The sequence below is a fragment of the Magnolia sinica genome, chromosome 15 (assembly GCF_029962835.1).
Source record: "Magnolia sinica isolate HGM2019 chromosome 15, MsV1, whole genome shotgun sequence".
Taxonomy (NCBI): Eukaryota; Viridiplantae; Streptophyta; class Magnoliopsida; order Magnoliales; family Magnoliaceae; genus Magnolia; species Magnolia sinica.
The window spans coordinates 63830098-63850094 of NC_080587.1; the positions used below are offsets into that span (position 1 = coordinate 63830098).

Here is a 19997-nt window from a genome sequence, read left to right on the forward strand (position 1 = left end):
TTGGATGAATGGAGGCGGATTACCTACTTAGCTGGACAGTAGGCTACTAAAGTGATGTCACCACTTTTGTGGGACCCACCATGATGTATGTGTTGTATCCATACCATTCATCCATTTGGAGAGATCATTTTAGGGCATAAACAAAAGAATAAGAAAGATCCAAAGCTCAAGTGGACCCTACCACAGAGGGGATTGAACGCCTACCATTAAAAAAAAAATAAAAAAAATGGGGCACCAAAGTTTACGATCAAGCTAATATGTATCCCTTCCCTTATTCAAAGTCTGAATTAACTTATAAAACAAGTTTTGATCTCAAATAAACATAACAGGGAGACCAGAAAGGTTCAATTGCCGCTGGGGGGGGGGGGGGGCGGCTTTACTTTGGATCTAGCTCATTCTTTGGTGGCCCAAATGGTTCAAGTGAGATCAAATTTACATGAATCCTACACTGATTTATTTATTATATCCACACCGTTTATCAATATTTTGAGATCATTTTATAACTTTAGACAATAAGAACTTTGGATCTAGCTCATGCTTTGGTGGCCCAAATGGTTCAAATGAGATCAAATTTACATGAATCCTACACTGATTTATTTATTATATCCACGCCGTTTATCAATTTTTTGAGATCATTTTATAACTTTAGACAATAAGAATCATATCTAAAGTTCAAACGGACCGCACCAAAAATATCAGTGGGAATAATTATTTTCACCGCTAAAAAATCATAGGGCCCACAATAATGTTTATTTTCCATCCAATCCGTTCATAAGGTTACAAATACCTGGATGAAGAGGATAAACAAATTTCATATTCATCCGAAACTTCTGTGACCCCATAAGGGTTTCAATGGTAGACGTTCAATCCCCCACAGTGTGGTCCACTTTATCTTTAGATCTTTCTTTTTTTAGGTTCAAGCCTTAATACGATCTGGCCAAATAGATGGATGGACGGTTTGGATATAACACATACTTTATAATGGGACCTACAGAATTTGCTGACGTTAATACATCAGCTATATAGCTGGTGTGTCCGCTTCCTCACCCTTTGGCTCGTACGCTAACATGATCTTTCCAAATGGACCTAAGATGTGGATACAACAAATACATCGTGGACCAAAGAATGTGATGACGTCACCTCGGTAGACAACTCGCTACCGTCGGGTTCAGTAGCTATTCCGCGTCAGGGACCGTCCGTCTCTATCTAGGTACTGGTGTGTGGTAGTCCCCAACTGCAACCGATGGACAGTGTGGATTAGACACATACATCGACGGTGGGCCCTACAGAGTTTCCTCGGTACTTAAAAAGCTAATGAGTCCACTACCCTAATACGCTCCCGCCCGTTTTGTATTCCCACACAAACCCCTCTACACAGATACCCCTTTTTGTATTCCCACATAAACCCCTCTGCACAGATACCCCCGTCGTTATACATAACGGCTGCCAACGATTCCGGCCGGAGATGGATTTCACAGCGCTGGAATTGAGGGCATTGTGCCAGGATCTAGGGCATAGAGAGGTCCCTGTCTCCGGCAGTAATAACGATGAACGAATTGCAGCAGCTGTCGTCGGTGGTACTCGACATTGCTGTTTCCACACACAATTCTCAAGAGGGATGCCTGCAATAGAAACCGCCATTAAAGCCATCTTCTTCTGCTTCCTCATTCATTCTCACAGCTCTCATACCACATGTAAACGAAGGAGATTTAATTCCTATCCGTTGAATCAATGCATACCTGATGAATCCGCCATTAACGATGGGTTTCGAAGCTTGCTGAGTAGATGGTCCCTCGCCCACTCGGATCTTCCAGTGTCTTGCTTGAAGACTGCTTCCTTTTTTATTCCGTAGGGATGCTTATCTTCTGAATTGTGAAGGGGATTTTACAACTCGAACTTGTAGCTTTGGTGGAAAGAGCGAAAGAAGATAACTTCGACGAGATTGTGTTGTTCTTTGTCTTGAATCTGTCTGAGAGTCTGTTTGGATGGCACTCTGAATGATAATGGATTGGAACGTTGCCTGACCCATGTGCATTTTGAGAAGCAGAGACATCTCTCTCAAAATGCAAACTGCAAAAGCTACTAAAATGAGATGCAGTAAAAGCATGCTTGAGCCATTATCTTCCCATTTCTGAATTGGGATGGTGGATATTTCAAACCTCATCAATCGATACTGTATTTGGGTAGAAATGAATGACCATCTTAGGGCCTCTTTGGATGTACGAGAGCCAACTGATATGCATTTTGCAGAAAAGGAGCCGATTTGAGGCGATTCACCTGGACGGGATGTGCTTAACGCTCCCATCCAAGAAATCCACCTTGAATGAGAATGAGCTGAAAACAAGGTTGTTATGATCACATTCTCAATGGGGACAGTGGCTGCACGCTTCCATCTGAATTTGGGGACATTCCGAACAGGTCCTTATCTATATGATATCTAGTAACTTGGTTGAGGAACTCTTTTAAGGCTTGATTATCTTTATCGGTGATTTAGGTTGCATGAAATTAGGGCTCGTTTGGCAGTAGGGAATGGGAAGGATTTGTGGGGATTTGTTGTCTCTTTTTTTTTTGGTTGTTTCATACAATGGAATGGGAGGGATTTGGATTTTTGAGGAATCAAAATCCCCCCAAAGAGCCCTTTTTGGCATTCCCACCCCAAAGCGGATTTGCAAAGTCCACTGAATTCTACAGGATTTAAAATCCATGCTACCAAACTAACCTTTAGACTGATTAATCATCAAGTATCATGAAATTCCTTGATATTTAGTGCAACCAAACACAAACCTATACCATTGCATGAGTTTGAGTTTTGTGTGTACTAATGATTGTTCTAAATCTCGCAAATACTTGAAGTTTACATTCTAGCAGACATTGACTTGCTAACATGTGTCTTGCTGCTGTAGATTTTTTGTTGCAATTGAAGCGAGGGTCAGAGCCGTGGCCTCGTGATTGCAGCACGAAGAACCGTCCAATTGAGCTATACCATCTCAACCCCAGCTATATTTGATCAACTCTCACAACATGGGAGGTGGGACAATTCAGGTTTTGGGTTTCCCTTCGAATGTGAGTGCGGAAAATGTGAAGGAGTTTTTTGAGAGATACACGGGTGAGGGGACTGTTTATGCACTTAAGGTTAGACCACCCAAGGCCATCAGCCCAAGATCAAGCACATTCGTGATCATTCAATTCACAACGAGTAGTTGTGCCAAAGATATAACCGCTATGGCTAATCAGCGGCAGCTGTCGTATGAGGGTTCTGTTCTTAAAACCCGAGATGCGGCACGTGATATCGTGCCGAAGCCAAGGACCACAATGTTTAAGTTCGAACCTGCGACTCTGCATTTCGGCTGTCAGATTACGGACGAAAGTTTTTCTGCTCTTTGGAGTGTCAGCAACGTTGAAGTTAACTTTGATTTCCATCTGCAAAAATTGAAGTTCTTACTGACTTGTCACAGTGTCCAGTACAAGCTTGAACTCTTTTATGGCAACATTTGGCAAATCCAGCTGCGCCACTCACATGGACAAGCTGCTAAGTTTCTCTTGATACAGGTATGAACTGCCAAACCATGATCTATTTTATTTTTTCTGGATTCCGAGATCAATAATTTCTCTTTTAGGCATGATTATCTATGTTTTATGTGCTGAATAAGTAATTACTCTTAGTTAGTGGGGCTGTCAATGGGTTTGGTTCAGGTTGGGTAAACAATAGTGCCCGTACCTGGGTTAACTGGGGTTCAGGTACCCATCAGGCATTCATTGGGTTTTTAGATCCAGGCTAGGCTTTGAGTTGGTTTTGGGACAAATAAGATAATTTACATGGTCAGGCCCACCCAATGGATTGACTAGATTGCACAGCAAGTGACACTTTGACACATGATGGTGTGTAAACGGGCTCTCTCGCATGCACGTGGCTTAAAAAACTTCACTTCTCTGCTAGAACCTTTGTTTGCAAAACTCAGGTTAAACTCTGTATTTTTGGGGGAAAAAATCATATAATTGATTGACCATCACCATCATCATCTAACCTTATCCAAACTAACTGGGGTCAGCTCCATGAATCATTTTCCTCCATTCCACTCTATCAAGGGCCATAACTTCAGTCAGACCATGGGTCATCAAGTCTTTTCTTACTACCTCTACCCATGTCATTTTGGGCCTTCTCCCTGCCGTTTTAGAGCATTCAATTTGTACCAACTCACTCTTTCTTGCCAGTACAGTTCTTGGTCTCCATTTCACATGACCAAACCATCGAAGTCTACATTCCTTCATCTCATTGCCTATTGGTTCTAGTTCTATATTTCTTCGAATGCATTCATTTGTAATTTTATCCTTTTCTTGCCACTCATCCATCTCAACATCCTCATTTCAGCTACACTCATCCTATGGTGACATGTTGTATCCTTAACTGCTGATGCAGGCCCACAGCCTACCTAAGCCCATGACCCACCATAGGGCCCAATATGTGTTGATGTTGAGCTACTAATTTATAGATTTGGGGGAGATATGGGAGGATGTGATGGATGATATGAGGTTTATTTGAAGATGTGATTGAAAATTTTGAGGATTATTTCCTAGATTTGCTTTTGCTATTATTATGCTTTTGCCATCTTAAGTAGATGAGATCACACATTGCCATATCTAGGCCCCTCTAGGAGATTGAGTGGCCTGGTTGCATTAATTCGTATTCAGACACAAAAGTACTTGGTTTTTGCTAGCAGAGATTTGCTATTTTCTATTACTTCTGTTGAGTTTCTGACTAGACAAAGCATACTCATACAAAGGGGGAAAATGCTTTCATAATGGTATAAAATGTGGTTTTAAAACTTGAAAATGCAACTTGATTTAGAAGTCCATCGTGTTGGGAGGTACTGAATACTTAATGGACAACTCAAAAATAGTCGGAATTAAATAATTAGTTACATACACTAGGGGGTGGCACATGGGATGCACGTCGAGAGAGGGAGAGGGATCGGAGGGGAAGGGAGTGGCCAGGTGTGCCATCACTATCCCAATGTTTCCAGTGATTTGGCCTACTTGAGTTTTAAATATGCCTTTGGTTTTGGCCTCCAATCATATGATGAACCGCCGTAGCTGATGGATGAGTGGATGTCACAAAGACATCATGGTCGGCCCCAAAAAGCTTTTTGTTGCATTGTCTCATAAGTTTTTGCGATGTGTGTGGGCTACACCAATAGAAGATAGAAAAGGTTAGGTCGCAGCCTACTTTCATCATAAATGAGAGAAATACCCCTGGTTGAACACATCAATATTCTTTTGTCTTAAAATCCTTTCAATGACTAATTGCGGAGATAAAATTGGCCAAATGCTGCTCACATTTTTGTTGTGGGGGTATATTTTAAATGTTTAATCTATTATAATCTAGGAAAAACCTAGACAATCTTAGGAAAAATCTAGAAAGTCTAGGAGAGAAGGTGAAAAAGAACTTGAAGGAGACTTGGTTAGAACTCATCAAATGAATTGAGTTTCTGTCGAGAGTCTTGAATTCTAGTTGAGTCAAGTCAACTCAGTTGAGTTTTGAGTTGACATGTCAAGTTTTTAAACTACGGTATAAACAATTAAAATAGCTTTGTACCAGCCCTTAATTCATGAATATGGATTTGCTTCTCAATTACAATAACCAACATTTCAATGGTGTTTCTTTAATGGGCTTATATCCTAGCAAGGAAAGTGAGTTTTTTTTTTCTGGTTCTCTTCTTGTTTGGAAATGAGCCTTCTTTTAATCCCTGTACCATTTAGCCATACTAGAACAAACAAGTATTCTGTCTCCTTTCCGAAGGTCTGGTACCTTCCTCATTCTGACCATGTTTGTTTCAGCAGCCGTTTTATCCTATTTCTAAGTTTGGCTTTTTACTAATGTTGGGAGATCAAATCTGTGATCTGATCAGTTCAATGGGTGGATTGCAGACTGGATGGACCAAATCCCAAATTGCATTGATTGGATGGACCTATCTGATGACTGAGACCTTTTCCTGTTCAGTTTTGACCATTGCCAGCATTATTTTCTAGTGTCCATTTGACAGTCACTGATTGCATGGTTAAGATCATCCGATCAGTGAGGTTTTTCTACCATGCTGATGCATGGTGGGACCCACCCAATGGCTGGTCTGGGTAATTAACTGTTGTACCACGTGTCCAAATTATTGCAGTTGCTCACAATAAGACTTGCAGATGCACAGCGCACCAAACAGCAACCTCTTCAATGTTTTCTGTTGTTTCTTGCAGCAGAAATTTAAATGGTAATGTTTGATATGTTTTCCTAATTTGTAGTTGCAAGCTGCTCTGCGGATTTACAAGAAGCCTCTGATCAGTCAATCTATATATGAAGATCCTAATTTAAACTACTTCAAGGACATATCAAGCAATCATTGGGTCAGAGCAACCGATTTCTCTCCGTCATCTGCAATCGGCCAATCTTCTGCATTGTGTTTGGAAATTCCATACGGCTGCAGGCTTCCTGATATCCATGAGAACTTTGTATGTTTTAAAGAAATTGAAGGCCAATTTGTCTTGGAGAGCGGTTTTTCCTTCTCTCATGGTTTGAATCTTGTCCCCATTGTTGGGCCTCACCAGAGGATTCAATTACCATATACAATTCTGTTCAAGGTAAACAGTTTGGTTCAGAATGGGATCATCATAGGGCCCACACTCGATGACGATTTCTTTAGGTTGCTCGATCCTCGTCTGGTATCTATTCACTATGTGGAACATGCCCTGGAGAGTCTATCACATCTAAAAGATTCCTGCTTCGAACCTGCAAAATGGCTTCACGAGCAGTATGGAAACTACTGTGCATCCCGCCATCCTCCAAAATCCACCACCATTTCATTGAATCCAGGTTTGGTCTATGTCCACAGGGTTCAAATCACCCCCACGAAAGTGTACTTTTGCAGGCCTGAGGTCAGCATCTCGAATCGTGTATTACGCGAGTATGCTGAAGATATAGATAACTTCCTTCGTGTTACTTTCGTTGATGAGGATTCGGAAAAAATACGGTCGACGGATTTGGTACTGCGGGCAGTTCTGGCAAATGGTGAACAGCACACTGATGTTTATAGAAGGATACTCTCCACTTTGAGAAATGGCATAGTTATTGGTGATAAGAAGTTTGAATTTCTCGCATTCTCTTCAAGTCAATTAAAGGAGAATTCTGCATGGATGTTTGCAGCAAGGTGTGGACTCAATGCAGCTGGTATAAGGAAGTGGATGGGAGACTTTAGTAAGATAAGGAACGTGGCAAAATATGCGGCCCGATTGGGTCAATCGTTTGGGTCATCGAAAGAAACGTTGAGCATCGATAGGCATGAAATTGAACATATTCCTGATATAGAGATTAAAAACAATAAATATAATTTCTCGGATGGAATTGGAAAAATTTCAGCTGATTTTGCTAAAAGCGTGGCTATAAAGTGTGACATTGGAGGTTTGACTCCATCGGCATTCCAAATTAGATATGGTGGGTACAAAGGTGTTGTAGCTGTGGATCCCACGTCTCCATCTAAGTTGTCCTTGAGAAAAAGCATGCTCAAGTATGAATCGGACAACACAAAACTGGATGTTTTGGGGTGGAGCAAATATCAGCCTTTTTTCCTCAATCGACAGTTGATCACTCTTCTGTCAACGCTTGGAGTTAGAGATCGTGTGTTTGAAATTAAGCAAAAAGAAGCTGTAAAACAACTGGACATGATTTTAACGGATCCGATAAGAGCACAGGAGGCACTCGAGGACATGTCTCCGGGAGAACACAATCGGGTCCTTAGAGAAATGCTGACGTGTGGTTATAAGCCTGATGCTGAGCCATTCCTCTCAATGATGCTGCAAACTTTTCGGGCATCAAAGCTGTTGGAAATGAGGACTAAGACACGGATTTTTGTTCCAAATGGAAGATCAATGTTGGGATGCCTTGATGAAACTAGGACTCTAGAATATGGGCAGGTGTTTGTTCAAATATCTTGCGTTGGGAGTAAGCAGCTTTATGATAATGAACTGTTTACATTCAGAAGAGATGACTCTGATAAGAGGTCTACTGTGCTCGAGGGTAGAGTACTTGTTGCTAAATGCCCATGTCTCCACCCAGGTGACGTGCGTGTCTTGCGGGCCGTCAATGTCCCAGCTTTACACCATATGGTTGACTGCGTGGTTTTTCCACAAAAAGGAAAAAGGTCAGACATTCTTGCAACTTACATTTAAAATTTAATTTCAAAATATCAGATGCTTCTATGGTTTTGTGTTAACCCTTCTATTACGGATATTATTGAGTTCACCATAACCTTGCTGTGGATGCTAATAACAATATATTATATGCTTGTGCAGAATCTTATTGGTTGTAAGTGGTAGTTACATGTTCTTTTGTCCTAATAACCTGTTTAATGTTTTGAGTATGTGAATGTGAGTGAATTCCTTGCTTTTGAGCTTTAGTGGAACTCATGTAATTGCTCGGCTGTGAAACTTTGTTAAGGGCTATCTAGTGTTCGAAATATCAGTATCATGCTACGTATGGCACCCTTGGGATGCATATATGATCGGTTATCGCATGGGATATATCATTTGTATTGGGTAACTTATTGCACTATTTGGGAAACATGGGGAAACATTGGGAAAATGGTTGAATTTTTCAATGAAACTTTCGGGATTGTTAAAAAATACCTTAATGCATACTTTTAAATCATAACATCTCAAAAAAGAAGTGCACATAATAGGTTTCCTTTGCATAGGGTCCTAGGCTATGCGCTGTTTGATTGAATTAATGCAACTATATTCAAATTGAATGCATAACATTTATAAATGTATCAAGACATGTATGAAAACACAATTAATTCATTCAAAAGCAAGAAAAGAAGTAAAAATTGAGAAACATACCTATCAATGATGTGACTGGCTATGGCTTAGACCCACATAGAGTTGCACGGTGGCTTGTAATCATCGTCTCCATTTTGACGGGGCTAGGAATAATACTGTTGCTCCACAAATCGACAGTACTGTGCCCAAGTCATAATAGAATGATACCAGCTAAGATACTTGACATAATGTTGGTACTTATCCTCTCCGAACTGAACCAATATGCCCATCCGTGGGTACTGTGTAATAGTCAGAGTTTATGGCTGATATGGATCTGGTATGGGCATAGATGGAACTCATGGGTATCCATACTGCTCTCAATATCCATATTGTTACCCATTTCCCTGCCCATATGCGGAAGTGAAGTCACTCTTTGCATATCCACTAGCTCCATATCCATACCTATATTGTGGCAAAGAGCTTGAGCTGCTCTTCTGTGTCTGTGATCCATAATCATGTTGTGGCCTAGAACTCAAGCTCCCCTCTATCCTCCGTGATCCCAGTCTAGAGTCTCTAATACTCCCACAACCGTCTGTGTCCTTCATGGATATGCCCAATAATCACTCCTCTAATTATGTTAGTTGTGTGGTCTTCTTCTTCTCCAATAACTTCTTACAAGTATATGCCTTGTTAATGACAAGACGGGGCCGTGGTTCATTTGGACGAGAACCATGGTCAGTGTCCTAAGTGGCATGATCAAAATTTCTCTCCCTGATGAATGGGCTAAAAGGCATTTGAGACTCTCTCTTGCCGCCACCATCCTCGTCACCATCATCACCATCACCGCTACTATCATCAGAGTCACCATCACTGTCATCATCATCGCTGTCATCACTACCATCGCCAGCATCACTCTTTTTTCTGAGTCTCGGTTTCAGATAATGTTTGCTCGCCACATGTCCCATGTGATAGTGATTGTCACGGGCTGCCATCTAGACTCCTCGTCAATGGGTCGAATGCCTTATCTGAAGATTTTTGTTGCTCCTTAACGTTACATGTGGCTTTGGTTGTTCATCCGAAGTATCCAAGTCATCCAACCTAACCCACGAGCAAACTGGATCCTCTTCCTCGGACTCAATAAATGCATGATGTCCGACCACCATCAAGTCTAATGGGTCTCTTAAGCTTTTGTTCTTTTTTCGCCTCGGATCAGCCCCTCTCCTATCTTCATATTGTAGTGATAATACACTAACTTCTAAAGCCTATCGTACCCCAGTCTGTTGCACTTATTTGTGTGGATGAGGGAAAATGTGCTCAAATTTCTTTCACATGGTGAGTAGGAGACCATCTGCGCGAGCACACAAACAGCCAATTGTTATAAAATCTTGTAGTTAGTCCTGTACATGGCCCGCCATTCGCCTGTGAATTTTAAACTTATTTAATAAGTTTCAATTTTGATAAAATAATATGAAAACTAACTTTAAATGTACCAACTCACATGGCATCATGATGCTCCTCGACCTCATCGGGGCTTGGTAGCTAAATATTCCAAATTTCCAACTGTGTCGCAGAATTTAACAATATGTTGATGGCATATAGTAGCAAAGGTAAGTATGAAATAGTTGAGATGTAGATATGGAGAATGTAAGTGCCGAATATATTTACCTCAATACCAAATGTGCCTTTCCCCGGATAGTCGAGGAATAAGTGGCGTACACTTCATATACAAGCCTCTTAAGCGAATTGTCTTCGAAGAGATTTCGGCTATAGTAGTATTTTGGATTTAGGAAATACATTGAAAACCAACATGATTCAAATATTTAGACATCAGTACAATAAAATATGAACACATGATATGCGAAGGAGTAGCAAAGTAGTGAAGCTTATAGGCAATCTATTTGTATTGTTTTCCAGCATTGTTGATACACCCTCCAATATTGATATTCAAAACCTTCTTTCTAGTTGCACCAGTCTTTTTAGAGTCACCTTCTTTGCTAAGGGTGTGTTTGGTTGCACCAAATAATGTGAAATTTCATGATATTTCATATCAAATACCTTAAATAATTTTCTTCTACTTGATCCGCTTATTTGAGAATCTTCTCCTCTTGCTTCAACCAACTTTCCGCCCATGCCCTTGAGTAATCCTCCTTGCTTGCGGCACTAGTATCTAGTTACTACTTATGCCAACAAAACTATATATAGATGGAAACTTACATAGAGACACTGAAAGAGATTACACAGAAATATTTACAGAGATTCAAACAGTTTTGTTGGAAGACTTGTAGAGGATTACAAAACTAGAAATTCTCACAGAGAATTCTCACTCAAAGATTTCAAAGACGCTCAAAAGAAAATACTTAGAAGAAAACATTCAAAAACAAATTTACCACAATTAATCTCTATGCTTCAATGATGCTCAAGCTTTGAGGCTTCTCTTTGATTATGTGGAGGAAAGGCACTTCAATGATTTAGCCTTCTTATAAAGAGATGCCATCGTACCATAATAATGTTACTTTTATTGTATAGAGAGATTCCATAATACTCCAAAGATGTTGTTTTTATTGTTGATGAATGCTTGGAATCTACTTTTGTGAATGACGATGCTTTTACTTTTTAGAAAATGAATATGCTTTTTAGTGATTGATGAAAAATTAGTGACATGTCCTGGATGAGGTGGAGTTAGTCTGGCTTCGTCAGAGAGAGATCACTTTGTCCTTTAGTGATGAGGACTATTGATAGTGAATCATTATGCTACCTTTTAAAGATGCGAATTCGCCTAAGGAATTCTAAGGCCTCTTTGAGATTCTTGATTAAGAGTAATGTTGATGACGGTCTCCTATAATAAGAATTTAAGCTTATTCTCAATAGTTAAATGAGGGGTTAATAACCTAAGTCCATACATCTCGGGTCAGATTCTACGTAATACCCATAGAACCCAACGATACTTCGTATCCAATTCATCAAATAGTAGCAAAATGCATTCCTCTAGAAGGTAAATACCTTATAGCCCCATCACGTGGTAAAACTCAGGAATACTATTCTAAAGTCCTTCAAGACTTAGAAAGTGTTCAAATCAAACACTTTTATGGAGAAAATGCCTCGGAAATTACCTATTCACAATTTCCAATATCATTTCTCCCTCCCCCTAAATGGGGAATCAATAAACTTTACAAGCCCTAAAAAATAAAATTTCCTTATGATAGTTATGTTTATTACAACTACTGGGGCTATGTAAAAGGCTTGGGACAATGAGTTATTATTATTATTATTATTATTATTATTATTATTATTATCAAAATTGACAGTTTAAAAACTCTTGGTTTCTTCGGTTTGATTCTTCTTTCAACTCTAGCTTCTCTGTTTGGTTTTTCTCATGGTGGGAAAATCTTGGAGTAACTGCACAACTTCTTCTCTCAGCCCTTTATTACAAGCTCAAATAATTGAAAACTAAATTCTTCTCCATCTTATTGCGATTGAATTCTTTATATTTGTTTATTGGTAATTTCGTTCCTTGGATTCTAAGATGGGAATTCACATTTAATTCCTAATCCTTTCTGCCTATTCTTGAAAGGCATATTGACCTTAAGTAGTGGGACAAATTCAAATTTGAGTATTTGCTAAAAGATAGTTTCTGTATCCTCAAAATCCCTTACCGTGAAAAATTCACTTTGAGAAAGTCTTAAATAGAGGATTTTAATTTGAAATCCAGAATGATAAAAAGTCGAATTATTTGATAAACTTGGAGATGCCCTCTTAAAGGAAGTCAATATGGATCTTGGTATCCCCAAAATTCCTAAGGATCTTTTAGAAGCATCCCATGGAAATGATAAGGAAGACGATTGTCTTAATCTTGATCTAGTTATATCTCCAGCATCGGTAACCTCAATGCTCCAAGGGAGAGAAGGGGAAGATTGATTAAAAAGAAAAAATCAACATTACTCTTGATTAAGAACTCTCACAGCGGCCTTAGAATTCCTCAGTCGAATTAGCATCTTCAAAAGGCAGCATGATGATTCACTATCAAGGCTCCCTATTACTAAAGGACAAAGTGGTTTCTTTTTTTTTTTTTTGATGAAGCTGTACCAACTCCACCTCATCTAGGATAGATAGCTAATTTTCTATCAATTGCTAAATAGTAGATTCCTTTTCTAAAAAGTAAAGTGTCGTCATTTGCAAAAGTAAATTCCAAGTATCCCTCAATAGTAAAAGCAACATTATTGGAGTTCTATGGGATCTCTCTATAGGAAAGGAAACATTATTATGGTACGATGACATCTCTCTACAGGAAGGCTAGATGATTAAAGCACCTTTCTTCCTTCATATAATCAGAGAAAAGTCTCAAATCTTGAGTGTCACTCAAAATTGAGAGATCTAGTGTTATATATGTGTTTGAGTGTTTTCTTTTGAGTATTTTCTTCTAAGTACCTTGTGAATTTTTTAGTGAAAATTTTGTGTGAGAATTTCTAGTTTTGTAATCCTCTACTAGTCTTCCAATATAACTACTCGAATCTCTATTAGTATTTCCATGTAATCTCTTTAAGTCTCTCTATGCAAGTTTCCATCTCCTCCCTGTGAATTACTCGATGCAGGTGGTTGGCAGGTGAATATTCTCGCCTTAAAGGGGCAGGCAGGGACACCCTGTTGTCATAAAAAATAAATAAATAGATATAGTTTTGCTAGCATAAAGTGATCCTATTTATTGTTGTTGTTGTTGGTACAAATATCCAGTTATAGCCCCATGATTGCCATCACTGCTATGGATTCCAAGGTCTCCATCTCCCAAGGATTGGGAGGGATACCGGTGAGCCAAGTCCATCACGTGCAGCAGCCCATGAATGCCCAAACACCCTACAGAAAGAGATAAAACAGTGAGCTAAGGGAAAGACCTGTTTCTGATTTGCCAATCCTTATCCTCTCCCTGGCTGAATGGACTAGAAATAGAATCTTGTTTTGATCCAGCTTCCATGGAAATAATGTCTTCCATCTCAACTATACCCAAGCAACCCAACCAGCTAGACTAGCATTGATAGCCCTCTTCAAAGAATTCAATTTTCATTCTTCCATTCGAACAACCTTTTGGAAATGTTGAATTTCCTCAACCATCTCTTCACCAATAACAACCTATGGTTCATTTTCCGATATCCAAGCCTTTGTTTCTAATCCCCCCAACTCAGATGGAACACCTCTCCATATGATTTGCAGCTAAAATGGGTCCCCTCCCCCATTGGATCCCTACCACCTCGTCCTCAAACTCACCTCTGGCTCTCTGGTTTGCAATTTAGGCTGTCAATGGACCATGTTTGGGCCGGGCTACAACAGGCCCAGGCTCAAGTCTGGCCCATGTCCGGCACGGGCCTCGCACAGTAGGCCCAAGCCCACACCCGGCACAAATCAGGTTGTGTAGGGGTGAAGAGTAACCTGCCCACGACCACTAAAGATCCTCTTCGGATCATTCCTCCCAGTGTCATGAGCAGAGTGTGAGAGATCATACTCAGGCACTTAGATATTACCTAGAAATTGCATATGCGATATAGTAAATCAAACTGAACTATCCAAATTATGGCTCCCAGTTTGTACACAGCATGAACCGAAATTACACTTATGCAATCATCTGCTATCAGATTGGTGGACATTTATTGGACGGTTAAATATCTGACATTCCTATTTCAATGAACAAGTGTAAGAGGTTAGGATTGTTCGACCAACCAGATTTCTCTACTGTGGTTTTGCTACAATGAGTAACAGTTTAGTGGGCTTAATTTGAGTTAATATATGCCTCGTGCATGATTTCTGAGGGCCTGCATATCAAGCGTCATACACAGCTGGAGTATCAAATAATTCCCCATAAAGGCCCTTATGTTAAGCTCAAGACGAGAAATGATTGGCTTGAATCTAACACATCAGCACACGAGATAAGTCCAGTACATGCGCGAGAGAAATTTTCTCAACCTTTTGCATTGCTACTGTTTGCTTCTTTTGGTGCACATACATTTTGTCATCTCAAAATGCTTATAAATGTCTGTCGATTTATTATTTTAGACCACACCCAAATGAATGCTCGGGAAGCGATTTGGATGGAGACGTGTACTTTGTAAGCTGGGATGACAAACTTATTCCACCTCGTCAAATCCCACCCATGGAATACATTGCCAAACCGCCTGTTTTGCTGGATCACGATGTTGAAATTGAGGTACAAGTCTTCCATACTGCAATCTTTCCTAACAAATATGCAATTCATTTCTATTCCATTCATGTTTTGATGCTCATTTTTCATTGAGTTGGCAATGTCATCTGAGCCATTTTTTAATCATTTTTATGAGTTTCTCTTGTTAAAATCATATGGACTTGTGCCAATTTGTTAGTTGTTGTGATTGAACTGCTTCTCTTCTGTGGATTGATGGTGCATTTGGATATGCTAATGAATTGAATTGCTGTTATGTATCGAGGTTACAGGCTCCAAAATGAAGTTATGTTTCTGTAATTTGAAGGGTAACTTCTTCATTAAGAATAATGGGAATGGTAATTAATAGTTCCCGCATCCTTTAATTAACTGAATGTTCACAATTCCATTCACTTGGACATCGAAACACATCCTAAATTCATAAATTTACTACAAATGTTTTATTATTTGGGAGAAACTCAATGATTGATGCATTTTTTTTTTTTTATTGTAATGTGCACTGTAATTGGTATAAAAAAAAGAAAAAAAGAAAAAAGAACTATATACACAGAAAATGAATATTATGGTCTGCTGTGAGACTTAATGACATTGCTATCGGTGCATGGGGTTACATAAATAGACATACTATCAATGCCTGCCATTTTGCCACCACTTTCCTCCAGAAAAATAGGTGCTTTCCTGCTCCAAATTCCCATCTGGATAATGTTAGGTGGGTCATAGAGCATCTGGGCAGAGAAAACGATGTAGCACATTTGATCCCCTTTAGAAAACGAAAAATCCTAAAACTTCGGTCCTTGGTCCTGACACGAGCGATAGGGGGCTGGGCACCATACCTCAATTAAGTGTTGGGGTAGCTCCCCTACCGTACTTGTGCCATAGTTGTAATGAATTGTAAAAGTGTAATGATTACAAATTACAATACATGTCTCCTAGTCAACAATATCAAGAATTCCCATGTTGGGATAGGCATGGTAAAAGTGCAATGATGATACTTTTATATTATTGAGATGTCAAATCAATGGAAAAAATACAATTAATCTGATGTTTGGATAAGCGATTTCTATTGTAAGGTATTGTAACTTTGTAATAATTACAAATTCCTTTGCCTATCTTTTATCTACATTTGACCATTGAATTACGTGCCAATTTACCTGTTTAAACAATCACTGTAAAATCGTAATAATGGCGCTTTTACATTACAATACAGTCAATTACAACTATCCAAACAGGCACTAAAATCCAAATCACCCAAGTAATCAGATTGACCATAGATTTGTCATATCCCCGAAAAATCAGATCAGTTGGAAAATCATGACCTCTGATTAATGGAAGTTTGCTTATTGAATCTGGACCCTTTAATTATGTTTTTACTGTCCATGAATGGCATTTGTTCTCCCCATGCAGGAAGTCGAGGAGTACTTCACAGACTACATGGTCAATGACAACTTCCGTGTCATTGCGAACACCCACACTGTATTTGCCGACAAGGAGCCACTCAAGGCCAACAGCAAGCCGTGCATCAAGCTCGCGAAACTTTTCTCGATTGCAATCGATTTCTCCAAGACCGGCATCCTGGCTGAAATCCCACCCTATCTCCATGTCAAGGAATACCCCGACTTCATGGAGAAGCCCAACAAGTGCACCTATGAATCAACCGGAGTGCTTGGGAAGCTCTTCCGGGCAATAAAGGACATCGCCCCGCAATCTAGTCAAATCAAATCCTTCACTAGGGAGGTTGCCCAGCAGTCATATGACCCTGACATGGAAGTCGATGGCTTCGAGGACTACCTCGATGAGGCGTGCTGGCACAAGGAACAGTACGACTTCAAGCTCGGTAATCTGATGGAGCATTACGGGATTACAACAGAGGCAGAGATCATCAGTGGCAGTATCACGAAGCTGGAAAAATCCTTCATGAACAAAAAGGAAGACAATGTCAAGGTGATAAGCCTGGCTGTGCAGTCCTTGAAGAAGGAAGTGAGGGGGTGGTTCTATGAAAAGGGCAGCGAGGTGGACCCACCCACAGACAATGAAGCATACGCAAAGGCATCTGCATGGTACCATGTAACGTATCATCCTGACTACTTTGGCACATACAATGAAGGGCTGAAACGAGACCACTTCATCAGTTTCCCATGGTGCATCTACGACAAGCTGATTCAGATCAAGCAGAAGAGTAAGGAGGCCGAGCTGTTGTCAGGCTCAATCTGAGGTTGGGTTGAGATCCCAATCCATTTTCTTTTATAATGTTTTAGTTACATGAGTGTTGGCATTGTAAATTAAAATGCTCCCTCCAGGCGACGCAAACCATTCATACTGTGGGCCGCACGGTGGAAGGGACGTATCGACTTAAGTTATCCTAATCGTCCAATTTGGTCAGTGTTGAATGTGGACCATTGGCTTTAAAGTCTGTTTTCATCAGATGGCTAGGATCATTTGATGGGGGGAGATTTTGGGTAGTATTCCATCCCATGGTGTGTCCAAGCCAAAGGTGGGTCCCATCCAACCATGTTGGGCTGAGCTTCATATGGTACATTAGCTCTGTATATATATATATATGTGGATTTGTTTGTTTGATGTGTGCTTTGATAAGAGTATTAGACTGACAGTGGCTTTATTTAGCTGCTTTGTTTCTTGATGTATGTATTAATCTCTATAAAAAATGGAAACTGATTTTTGGTGTTGTGAGTGGATATCTAAAATCTATGTAATCTCTATTTTTATATATGAGGTCTCAGGTCCAACCGTTTGGACCACATGTTACGGTCCAGCTAGCGGATAACTACCAATCTTTCATGTGTGTGCAGCATCCAATCCATTCAACCTTTCATGTGGCTGATTTTTACCAACTTGTGTCCAACTGGTTAGAATTGAAACCTCTTTTATGAATTGGCGAGGTTTGCTCGCCTGGTACACGTGTAAGGTAGTCTACGCGCAGCCACATGCATTGATGTAGCACATGGGTGCAACCTCCAAGCCCATCCATCATATGGGTCCCACCTTGCAGATGATTTTGGGCAAAAATCAAACTTGTGCTGATCATCAGATGGACCGCCACATTAGAATGCAAATACGCAGCTTAGATGTTGTTAATTTCTTTAGGGTTTTTCAAATAACTATCGAAATTATTGGGTATTTGTAAATACCGATAATTGCATTGTTAATCTATGGTTATTTTAAATATCGATTTTTCATAGTGGTTATGATTATTTTATTTTATTTTCATATTTTTAGAAAATGATGAAACTACTATACCAAAACCTCTCTATAGTTCAAAAAACTCTAATTAAAATTACTATTTTTTTTCCACTTATGTTTCATATGGAGGAAGATTTAAATATTTATTCCATATGGGCATTTTTCTCATTTTCTAAAGGGTCATTTGGCACCACAAATTTGAGGGGATTTGAGGGTATTCGAAATTCTTTGGTTGTTAGGCAGGATGGATTAGAGGGTATTCCAAATCCAAGGGATTTCAAATCTTTGCTTTTGGTGAGTTTTACAATCCCTCCCTTTGCTTGGATTTCTTCTTCTTCTTCTTCTTTTCTTCTTCTTTTTTTTTTTTTTTTTAATAAAAAAAAAAACGAAGAGTTGCACATGCAACATATGTTTCACTAGGCTATTAATCTATTGTGCACATGACCCAGTAATGATATTCCAAAACAATAGGACTATCATCTGCATCACTAAAATTATTTTAATAGAATGATCTCAACAGTCCAAACATTGTCCATGTAAATCAACGGTTAAAAATCATTGGTTAGTCACTCGGTTGTGATCCCATGCTCATGGCCCATCTAAGGCATGGAATTTCATCATTTTTTTTTTTTTTTGCCATAGTATATATTTGAATGCGCTTATTACATTCATTGTGTCAAACATCACATACATACACTAATTACCAATATTAAAGTTGATTTATTAATTAAATTTACACTCTTTTAAATATGCTATTTAATTTAAGTGCATGGCTACTTTTGGATTACAAGAGATTTCGAATCCAGGATGCCAAACACAATTGAAGAATTCATAATCTAAGGTATTCTAAAATCAATGGATTTCCAATCCGGGTATTCCAAATCCACGGGCCTAACTTTTGCTACAATTTTAGTTTTTATTTTATTTATTATTATTTTTTTAAAGTAATGGAATATGGAGATTTTGGTTAGTTGAAAACCAATAAAAGTGAAATAACAATGTGGTTAGCTACAAATCACACACACACACACACACACACACACACACACACACACACACACACATATATATATATATATATATATATATATATATATATATATATATATATATATATATATATATTGTGTATTCGCAAATATCCTGGTATATTGATGTGGGAATCTGCAAAAACCTCATTTCCTTTTCTTTTGGATGTCCATTTGCAATATAAAACTACCGCCACATGATCAGTGAACCACCTGATCTTTTGGCTAGGGTATGCACATGGAGGTGTCGTACATGATGAACGGTTTGGATTTGACAATTACTTAAATTAATGAGGTATCTTATTGAAAACTTTTTTGAAGAAGGTATTGGGATGTAAATGTTATATTAATATGATAGTTATTTGTAAATTTCTCTTTTTAAAATATCACAAAAGTAATATTTTACCTATTTTTTGATAAATTATATTCAGATTTTCAAAATCTGGATCACGTGTGACACAATATTCCAGCGCTCTGGCCTTTGGATGTGGGTTCATCTTTCAATGATCAAGACCGTTGGTACAACTGTCCTCACCTTGGATGCTTGAGAAATAATAAAAAGATAAAATCAGATAGGAATATTTCATCTGTTGGATCATTTGACTCCTTTTCTTTGAATACGCTCTGGCCGGCCTTCTTAGCCTCTGAATAATCCAAGGTTGAAATATTTCACTACAATGTTTTTGGGCATGCCCATTCAGGGATGAGGCCCATTATAGAAACGGTCTGGATAACTTAAAAAGACCCGTGTTCAGTAGATAAGGTCCCGACAGCCTCATATTGAACGATCCAGA

General features: G+C 39.1%; 1 protein-coding gene across 1 annotated transcript; it reads left to right on the forward strand.

Moving 5' to 3' along the window:
• Positions 1–1388: 1388 nt before the first annotated feature.
• On the forward strand, positions 1389–17672 carry LOC131227392 (probable RNA-dependent RNA polymerase 1). Its single transcript, XM_058223187.1, has 5 exons — positions 1389–2418; positions 2904–3549; positions 6289–8180; positions 14836–14986; positions 16382–17672. Exons 2-5 carry the CDS (start codon positions 3022–3024, stop codon positions 17186–17188), a joined length of 3378 nt encoding a protein of 1125 aa, XP_058079170.1. The 5' UTR covers positions 1389–2418; positions 2904–3021; the 3' UTR covers positions 17189–17672.
• The last annotated feature ends 2325 nt before the right edge of the window (positions 17673–19997 follow it).